The sequence below is a fragment of the Clinocottus analis genome, unplaced genomic scaffold (assembly GCF_023055335.1).
Source record: "Clinocottus analis isolate CAN_PGR_092001 unplaced genomic scaffold, fCliAna1.0.p SCAF_11, whole genome shotgun sequence".
Lineage (NCBI taxonomy): Eukaryota > Metazoa > Chordata > Actinopteri > Perciformes > Cottidae > Clinocottus > Clinocottus analis.
The window spans coordinates 4,178,983-4,189,004 of NW_027175832.1; the positions used below are offsets into that span (position 1 = coordinate 4,178,983).

Genomic DNA, 10,022 nt, shown 5'->3' on the forward strand with positions numbered 1-10,022 from the left:
AAAGCGAGAACCCTGGTGACCTCATGAGATGAAGTTTTGTCAAACAGCTCCTTCCAGATCCACAGAGGATCTTTAAGCCCTCGTAGCACTCCTTACATGTGAGCTGACCTTGACAGACTCCAGTACGTGGAAGCGTGCTTTTCATTCGATTGCAAATGGGAAAAAGATATCTGAATGTGGACGTCTGTTAAAACTCCCCCTCTTGGTTTCACAGCAGTGTTTTTCTCAGACTTCGCGGCCGGTCGATGGTCCTCTCTTACCGCGTCTGCCGCCTGCGAGCACCCTGCAGGTTGATGTTAATGGGGACGGTAAACGGCCTTCGGGGAGCCGCTGTGTTCAAGAACATGCCCGCTCCTGTCTGCGTCTGGGCCTCCTCCCGGTCCTCAGCGTGCGAATCCGCCTCACTCGCCTCGCCTCTCTCTCTCTCTCTCTGGAAGCCGAATGTCCTTCTGTCACGTCAGCCGCTGATCATCTCGTGTCTCCGGTGAAGCACGGGGGCTGAGTGAACCAGACTGCGCTTCGTTCGCTGGGAGGCTTCCGGTTGTTTACCTCGGCTCAAAGGTGAGTGCGACAACACCTTTCCACCCTCATAGGTGTCTCTATAGAAACCACCACAGGTACAGTAAGGCGGGGAGGATGCTAATGGCCTCTCAGTGGGCCTGTGAGGCTCAGCTGCTCGCAGCGGTTTTGCCACGGAAAATCTGGACGGATCGCTTCTTGAGCATTAAGTTTATTAACGGCGAATGAAACAGCGCGACGACAGTACATGCTGGAAGAAGATCAGCCGTCTTTACACACATTTACCGGTCCTGCGTGCTACGATGGACCGTGGCTGTCTGGAGCTACTACTCATTATATGAATAGTGTCCGTCACAGTCATGTAATGTGCTCATTCTGGTCACATGACATCGATTGCGTCTGTCCGTCCGGGGAGAGGGATGCTCCTCTGTTGCTCTCCTGAAGGTTTCTTCCCTTTTTTCCCTGCGAAAAGGTATTTACGATCTTTATTTGGGGGAGTTTTTCCTGATCCTGGGGCAGGGATGTGATGTGTACAGATTGTAAAGCCCTCTGAGGCAAATCTTGTATTTGTGATTTTGGGCTACACTGTAAAAAAAACACACTGTGAAATTGACAGTTATTGACTGGCAGCCATTGACAAGTAACTTACTGTAAAAAAACAAACAAAAAAAACGCACAGTATATAACTACAGTAGATTATTAGTTAGTGTCATTTTCTACAGTAGTTTTTGGGTGCAATGATTTTCTGCAGTAGATTCTTGGTCACTGTGATTTTCCCACATCACGACTATGTTAAAAATGTTTACAGTAAAGCTTTGACTACTGTAATATATAAATGAATAAACAGTATTTTACTGGGAAGTAGTTTACGGTAGGTTACTGCTCACACACACAGTAAATTTCACAGGCGATTTTTTTTTTTTTTTACAGTGTATATAAAATAAACTGAATTGAATTCAAACACACACATACCAGCAGATACCGGACAAATCCCGTTGGCCCGTCGAGCTGGATGCCGCTCACGTTGTTTCCGACTGTGGGTGTCAAGAGTGCAAGTTGCTGAGCAAGTTTATGTGTGTTATTCAAACAATCCCAACCCCTTGAATTATTCATGTACGCTGGAAAAAAACATACGGAGGTATTAACTTGGTGACAGTTCAGTTTAATATAACAAGCCCAGGGCTGCGAACACCACAGCAGCTTGAGAATAGAGCCAACCATTCAATAAAACAACCTCATTTATTCAGTGTTGAATACAAAAGAGCATTTATTTCTTCAGGGGACTAAAGCATCATATTCAGGGGGAAACGTAACCGCAGTTTATCTGGTATATTTTATACCCTGTATGTTTTTATTACCGTGTGTAAGGCATCATATTTGCGGCGCAGTGAAGTCTTTCATATCTGTGGCCTCATACGAGAGGGCAGATAGGTCTGGCACGCTGCGTCACCGGGCTGGAGGAGAATAAAGTGCTTTTGGTGAAACTGAAGAAAACAAGATTAAATATGTATAAAGCTCAGTGTACTTTACCTCACCTGGTAACCCGAGACATTCCCTTGACCGCGAGGCTCGCAGCGTGGCGCCGCGCCGCGGACGTGACTCAAACAGAGTTTACTCTTTAACATAAGTGCCTCGTGGCAAAGGAATACTGCAATAATTTCAACCGGACTGTGTTTTGTTTCGCAGGCCTCGACTCTGCTGAAACCTCTTCTGCAGGAGAAATCTCGTACGAGGATTTGTTTTCCGTTTCTAAGACGTTCTGAAGATGACCTTCTAGATGTCAGTGGCAAATTCCTCTGACTATCCGGGCCAGCGAGTTGTGCTAATTGAACGCACAGTGTTTCCTGTCATCTGATAATACCACTGAGCAACATTTTCTGAAGAACATGTGCAACAAGAGGTCGGCGTATACAAGGCAGCGAGTCACCGAGCACAATGGATAATCTCCAAAAGAGGAACCTAACTTTTCTTACTATTGGATTGATATTTATGCTGAACGGTATTGAGTACGGTAAGTTCATTATTACAGCTTTATGGACTTAAGGTCAGGAGATAACGGTCTCATTAGAGCAGAATCTGCCCGGCATTTTGGCCTCAAGGCACAGATCACAGATTATATTTATCCTCATGTGTGTGTCTTGTCATTTGCACATCTCCCCCCTCCTTCTCCTCCACACTCGTCCTTCGTGCTTCTCTGGTGGTCTCAGCCGTCATTCTGCCTACAATATGGAAGTATCTCCAGATTTTGGAGGCGCCCCCTTACTTCCTGGGTCTGGGTCTGTCGGCCTTCAGCCTGAGCGGGCTGCTCACCGGCCCGCTCTTTGGGTTGTGGTCCGATCGGAGGCAAACCACAAAGTCCATCATCCTTTTCGCCAATCTTTTTGAGATTGCCGGTGAGTAATCAAATAGAGAGTCTGCTGAGAAGCCACCGGCAGGACTGTGTGTGTGTGTGTGTGTGTGTGTGTGTGTGTAAAACTCAAACTGTAGCTCGTGTTTGGGCTCATTCATTATTCACTAAGCTCTACACATAATACCTTCAATAATAAAGTGTCCACGTTTCAGGTCATTCCTTTCGTCTAAATTACCTTGAATGTGCAATGCATTATGGTCGCTACCTTTAAGTTAATGGCCGTGAATTGAACAGTACTGTTTTTTACCACGAATTGTTCTTTGCACAAAAGTCAAATGGTTTCATCACCTGGGCCTCATGAACGTCTGCACAAAATGTCTATCCATCAACATATTTCATGTTTTAGCCTCGCTGTGAGGCATTTGCTTCAAACTGGAGATGCATTTCACCGTATGATTTTCATCTCCATCTGTCCTCAGGTAACCTCATGTATTTTATTGGATACTCAAAGTGGCTGTTGTTATCCAGTCGTCTCGTAGCAGGTGACACACACGCGCTCGCATGCACGCATGTCATGAACCAACACCCCGAAGCGTGACGCTGTGTCAGCACGCTGTGGGGTCGCAACAGAAAGATGCTGTTTCCTTCCTCAGGCGTCGGCGCAGGAGCGGGCTCCTCCATCTTTGGTTTCCTGACTCGGAGCACCAAGCCAGAGGAGCGCGCCGGCATCTTCGCAGCCATCATGGCCTGCCGACAAGCCGGCCTCCTTGTGGGTCAGTCCCTCCCCCTCCCCCCCTTCATCTCACCACAGAGCAAGAGACACGCCATTTCACCTCCCTCCACCTCTGTTTTGTTGAGAAATATCAGACATGTGATGTCTTCTTTATTGTTCAGTTTCACCCGTGAGAAGGAGACGTTCAATACGACGGAGGCTACTGTCTCCACACGCCCTCTGTCTTTACTCCATCTCCTCTTTAAAGTTCTTCTTCCTGTCTCTCCAGGGCCGGCGTTCAACCTGTTCCTGCGGCTGTGTGATTTCAAACTGGGGCCCTTTGTTGTGAACAAATATACATCTCCTGGGGTAACAGCATCCAGATAATCATTAATCTAAGGTTCTCTGAAAGCCTCATGAATACAGAAACAACCTTTAGAAATAGTCGCTCTGCATTCTGCGCTCCTCCTCGCTCACACGTCTTCTTTTATCTTCTTTGTAGAAGAATACAAAACGCCTGCAGCGATACTCTGGCCCGTAATAACTGGAATCGATCTATTTCCATCTCACGAGTCTCTGAGTAAAACACCTGTAGAACAGTTGCAGCTTTAAACGAGATAAAACCAAGCTCTTATGCCTACTTCCATTTTTCCACATCATTTGACACAGCATGTCTCTCTCTATATATCACTGCCAGGTTATTCTACGTTCTCACATCAGACGCTTTATCTCTCCTGATAGCTTTCTTGTTTTTTGATGTTGTAAAAATGAGTTGATATTCGAAGACATGTTTAATATTTTCCCACCCGACTTCTCAGATCTTCATGTGCCTGTTGTGGGTGCTGCTCCAGTTTGTCGTGCTGGCTTTATACTGGGACGTACCACCCATCAGCTCAGAGGAAGGCACGGTGATGGTGGAGATGAAACGAGAGGATGAGGAAGAGGAGGAGGAGGTGCCGCTGATCGGCTCCGACGAGGAGCCGCTGCACGCCTACAGAGCCGTGGACTCTGACCAATCGGAGAGCTCCGCCTCGGCCGGGAGGAAGCCCTTCAAAAGCTTCAGTGCCAGCGCAGGTGAGCGAGCAGGTTTGACTGCTCGTTCTGACCGACGGCCGTCATCTTTCCTCGGCCTCATTTGTGGGATTCGGGGAAGGAAGAGGTGTCACTTTCGATGCACATGTTTTGTATCAGCTCTATTGATTTCCTTGCACGCACACACACACACACACACACACACGCACACACACGCACACACACATACTTTCCATTCTGCAGGTTTCTGAGGATCTCTGTGTGGCATGTCGGATCACATTCCCCGTATATTGATTGGACTTGTGTGTGTGTGTGTGTGTGTGTGTGTGTGTGTGTGTGTGTGTGTGTGTGTCTTATGTTATGGTTGTGCATGTTTATGCATAAAGTCAGGTGTCCTATTGGATTAGTGTCATAGGAAGTTGACATGGGATGCAAGCGGTGATTGGGTGCCGTTATTGATTAACTCTTTTTTTACATTGGTTGTGTGTTTGTGTGTGTGTGTGTGTGTGTGTGTGTGTGTGTGTGAGACCTTGAAATCGATTCTCTCACTCTTTGAAGATGTGCCAAAGGGATGGACGGCGGACGTTGTTTTTTATTGACCGGGTTGCTGTGGTTGACTTGTGGATGAAATGGAGACAGAATTAGTAATGTGGTCAAAACATTCTTCTTATTGATTCCTTTTCACATTTGAAGACAATCTACAGCAACCAGAAAGGCGTAAGCAAAACTGGAGCTTTGGCACATGCTGCCTGTTTGCGTTCACAGTGAATTAATTCATTCGAAACCTTTATTTAAGCCGAGAGAATCATCGAGGTCCCCCCTCAAAGATCACACATTACCAAACAAAAGAAAAAAGAGGACAACACTCAGGGAAACACGATGAGGTGAAGGGGTTTGAGATCACTGTCTTTTATTATCTCGGGGTTGTGAGAGTGTTGCAGATCATTTCATGTGTTTAGCGCACACAAAAAAATGCCGCCGCAGATATTCTTGAAGCATACAAAAGTCTGTAGAGCAAGTTATTGATCCCCTGCAACTTTTTTTGTATAAGTGAAAAATCGTTCAAACCCAGGCAGCTGCTCCAAGTGCTTTAATCAAGTCGTACAATACAACAATACAAAGCAAAGTGAAGTACTCTTTTATTTTATCCTACAGAACTTCTCATCAAATGAAAAACAGGCATCATGGAGGGAATCCTAAATAAAGGCTCAAAATCGGGTAAAAGAAATGTGGGGAATCGTCAATAAAACATGATTAAATATAAATAAAGTACTTGTTCTTTGCTCAGGTTGTTCATGGGAGCCTTGTTCTGTGAAGGAAACGTCTGCCTTCAATGGTAAAACATCCAAAATGTTTTTACCCATCACTGAAAATCACCCGAACACGCGCCAGAGAGACACGCAGCGTGAAGACACACAAAGACTCACGCAAAAGCAACACAATGAAAACAACAAGCACGATCGCTCGGGTGAAAATCCCCCGACGTTGTCGTGTTCGTGTGATAACACATCAACCGACCTGTCTACCTGCACAGGACTCGTAAATACACACTCATGGTATAAATATGTAGACTATGCAACTCTAATGCAGTAGTTCACAAAAACAAAATCCTATAGATAACACAAAAACCATTGAACAGAGAGAAGTGAACCATCGTAGATAATACACTGAAATATCAAGCCATTCATCCCGCCATCTGGCATGTACTTTCAAATTTAGCAGCAAGCCCAGCTCATTTGTATTCCTCTCCAAGTCCATAGGGGGGATTTTGTTCCAAGAAAAGCTGGTATCAAAATTTGGAACTATATGTCCTCATATATTAAATTGGTATAACATCACAGTTCAGACATCAGAAAAAAAAAGCTGAACCCTCACTTCTCAAAACCACAGGATTCATCACAGGACGATTATCTACAGAAAAAAATTCTGTTTCCTTGAACTCGATCTTCAACTTTCCAGTTGAAACTTTGAATTCAACGGCACCACTTGGGCTTGTTTTATGATTTTCTCCTCACTTTCTCTGGTTTTCTCTCTCTCTCTCTCTTGTCTTTCCCTCTGCAGAGCTCCTGAGAGAGGAGGTGCTTGTTCTCCTCACGGCTCAGTTCATCACTCTCTTCAATCAGACAGCGCTGGAGGTGAGAGCAGCTACCGTTGAGATCCATCAGCCGGGTCTTCCAAGCATTTCACACAGTGTCACACTGTTTTACCCCGAGACTCATCCAAAGTGCATCAATCTCAGCCTCACTCGCAAAGACCCTCTGTTACTTAAAGAAATAATCTAGTATCATTCAACACTCAAAGTATAACTGATGTAGGAAGTGCACACAGCTTTTCTGGGAAAAAAAAATCCCCCAATGGACTTGGAGAGGATATATATATGAGGATATATATATATATATATATGTTTCTATGTATGTATATGCTTGTGTCCCAGGTCTTTCCCTCTCATTAAACTTTAATTTCAGCCTTTGAAGGAGTAAAAAGGTGCATGTTTCAGCTCCGCTAAGAATGGGACTCACCGTACGTCCATCTGTCTGTACATCCCTCAGACCATGGTGACTCCTCTGACGCAGCGTCTCTTCAGCTTCGGGGAGCTGAGCAACAGCCTGATGTACAGCCTGTGTGGGGTGGAGGTCATCCTGGGCTTCTTCTTCGTGCGCTGGCTGAGCAGGAAGGTGGCGGACCGCGTGGTTCTGGCCGCGGGCCTCTTCATCTGCTGCATCGCTTGTGTCTGGTGCCTCATCTTCCTCTGCGACCCCCGAGGTGCTAACCTGTCCGGGAAAAGCGAAACAAACGCAAATGCACTCACACACACACACACACACACACACACACACGCGGTCTTACCATCGCCTCGTCGCTCGGTGCCGAATCCTCTCTGTGAGACTGGAGTTGGTGTAGTGTGCATATCGGGTTACACGCCGGCTGAATTGAATGTGCCCTGTTCATTATATCATTCAGGGATCTCACAGGCAAACTGGATCCTGTGTGTTCATGTTGGCCTTCGTCTGCTGCAGCTCGTCACGTTTATCGCTGTGATTACAAGTGACAGGTGCTGGAGCCGGGGAGCGCCTGAGTACATATAAAAGGATTACAGTAATCTAATTAGAGCAACAAAAAAAAATGCTATTTGTTAGAGCGTATCCTACTTTTGTTTGCTATTTGTTACAGATACAGTTGAAACGACCACATAAAGCAAACAAAACGAAACCTTAAAGGCAGATACCGGAAGAGAAAATACATCTTTCCAACTTTTGGATTGGTGAAATTTCATTTGGATTATTAGATTAGAGCCCGTGTAGACGCGGGGACATCCAACAGTGGAGTGGGCACATATTCACACAAACATGTGCATGTTGCAAAGCAGCAGAGAACAAATATCTAGCGGCTGCCAGCTTGGCAGTGGTTTAGTGTTCAGAGAGAGAGAGAGCCATCTCCGCTGGTGCCAACCCGTTTGTGGAAGGAACTTAAAAACCCAGAGAAGAAGAAGGGGATGGATAACTAAAGCATGGTCTGACGCCGACGTTGAGTCTTTATCAGAAAAACAAAACAAAAACAGAGAGCTACAAATATCTATTTATTTAATGTATGGCGTTAGATTACAGTCAGTCAATGTGATTGTTTAATGATATGTTCCATATAATGCGAGGGCAAACTACTATAATTCAATGGGCCTAATGCCAGGGTGTTATTATTCCACCCCTGCCAGGTGGGTACGGATGGGAGCTGTCGGGCTTCATCATCGGAGTGTTTCTGCAGCTGCTGGGGCTTCCCTTCGTGGCCGTGTCTCAGGTGTCTCTCTTCTCCAAAGTCACCGCGGAGAAGACGCAAGGTTGGCTCTGCTTTTACGGCTGTTCGCACGACGCAACATATTCCAACAACAGATTGCCGCTCAGCACGTGTGACGCAACGAAACAATTTTACGCCGCTCCTCTTTTTTCAATGTTTGAAATGAATAACGTCTCATTATTTTGTGACGCCTCACCAAAAAGGATTCAGCCAAGGTGTCAGACGCTCCGTTGGGGGCCTGGCCACCATCTTGGGTCCTTTGTGGGCTGGAGGACTGACCAATGATTTGTACATCATGCTCGGCGTGATGCTAGCGCTCCTCATCATGATCACAGTAAGTAGAGCACGGCTCATCCAAAAGCATCAAACTGATAGAAAATTGTCAGCAGCCGGTTAGCTTAGCTTAGCATTACGACTGGAATTGGGGAAAATGGCAAGCTGGAACTCCGGTACAGCCATCTAAGCATCCTTTACCATTTTTTTTAAAGCGTCTGAAAACTTTGATTTAATCAAACAACAGTGACAAATATTCTTAATGGCTTTCTTTGTATTTGAGAAGATCAATAGGGAACAACACCCTCCGAAAGCTCAATATTTGTTTCATTTATTCAAACCATACAAAGACTGAAGTATAAAGAAATGATTGGGTAAAAATTAACAACATATATTGTGTTAACAACGCCAGACTAAACATTAGCTTCTCCTGGCGGTAGCTTCTTATTAAAAATGCATCTACCAGCACTTCTAAAGCTCAATAATAAACACGTTGCATTTGATTTAATCCATACAAATACCAACATCTAACATATTATTTGTGGTTCTGCAGTGAGGTCGACCTACTCTCACTGAGCTGTGACATAGTAAAAGCTTTAACACATGACTTCTTCTCTCTGTGCATGATGTGTCTTCTCTATTATAACCCATCCAACGCCTCACATATACCCAAATGGAAAAAAAACAAACAGCTACTTGCCAGTAAAACCCTTATCTCAGCATGTCTTTGATCGCCTCTGCTTATTACTCGGCGCTCTCCATCCTCTAAAGCCATATGGCGCCGTTCGTTTTCCCAGGTTATGACGGGGCTGTCCTACGGCCGCCTGACTGAGCCCAGGGCCGTGCAGAGCGCCCAGAGCTCTGACAGCGGAGGATAGCGCCCGCCAGAGAGAGCCGGGGAGGCTGACGACAGACAGAGGGCGTGCCCTTCGCTCCCGAGAGGATCAATACCAGTTTACTGCAGCGGGCACTGTATGAGTGTGGAATAAAACATCTCCAAAAACCCGTACTGTACCTCGTAACCTGCCAGAGAGGCGATCACACAGGTAAACACGTACACACAGTCATCAGCCGTTACGACAACCTATCAGAGTCTTCATTATCCTTTACACAAGGGGGCACCATTGCTCCCATATTGAATATTCAGCCGCAATTGAAGATGAAAGCCATTATTTTTAAACTGAACTATTTATATTCCCAGGTGTTGATGAAAGGATAAGAGAGCAGTTGTTTTTTTTTTCTCTCCGTGTGACCCACGCACCACATTTTTCGTTTCTTGTCCCGAGTCTTTCTTCTTCTTCTTCTTCTAAAAAAAAAAAAAAAGAGAAATGAATCAGTTGACACAAT

At 45.5% G+C, this 10,022-nt stretch overlaps 1 protein-coding gene across 1 annotated transcript; it reads left to right on the top strand.

Annotated features, from left to right (window-relative positions):
* Positions 1–2,454: 2,454 nt before the first annotated feature.
* mfsd8l2 (major facilitator superfamily domain containing 8-like 2) lies at positions 2,455–9,553 on the top strand. The gene is made up of 11 exons (XM_068571567.1): positions 2,455–2,530; positions 2,727–2,912; positions 3,349–3,411; positions 3,523–3,642; positions 3,871–3,950; positions 4,400–4,655; positions 6,675–6,748; positions 7,163–7,376; positions 8,323–8,445; positions 8,606–8,736; positions 9,473–9,553. Exons 1-11 carry the CDS (start codon positions 2,455–2,457, stop codon positions 9,551–9,553), a joined length of 1,404 nt encoding a protein of 467 aa, XP_068427668.1.
* Positions 9,554–10,022: the final 469 nt, after the last annotated feature.

Bases quoted from the DNA above. Each gene is read 5' to 3' on its own strand.
- mfsd8l2 (XM_068571567.1), top strand. From the start codon at position 2,455: ATGGATAATCTCCAAAAGAGGAACCTAACTTTTCTTACTATTGGATTG. The intron at 2,913-3,348 runs GTGAGTAATCAA...ATCTGTCCTCAG, and splicing joins CAATCTTTTTGAGATTGCCG to GTAACCTCATGTATTTTATT. The intron at 8,446-8,605 runs GTTGGCTCTGCT...CTCACCAAAAAG, and splicing joins CACCGCGGAGAAGACGCAAG to GATTCAGCCAAGGTGTCAGA.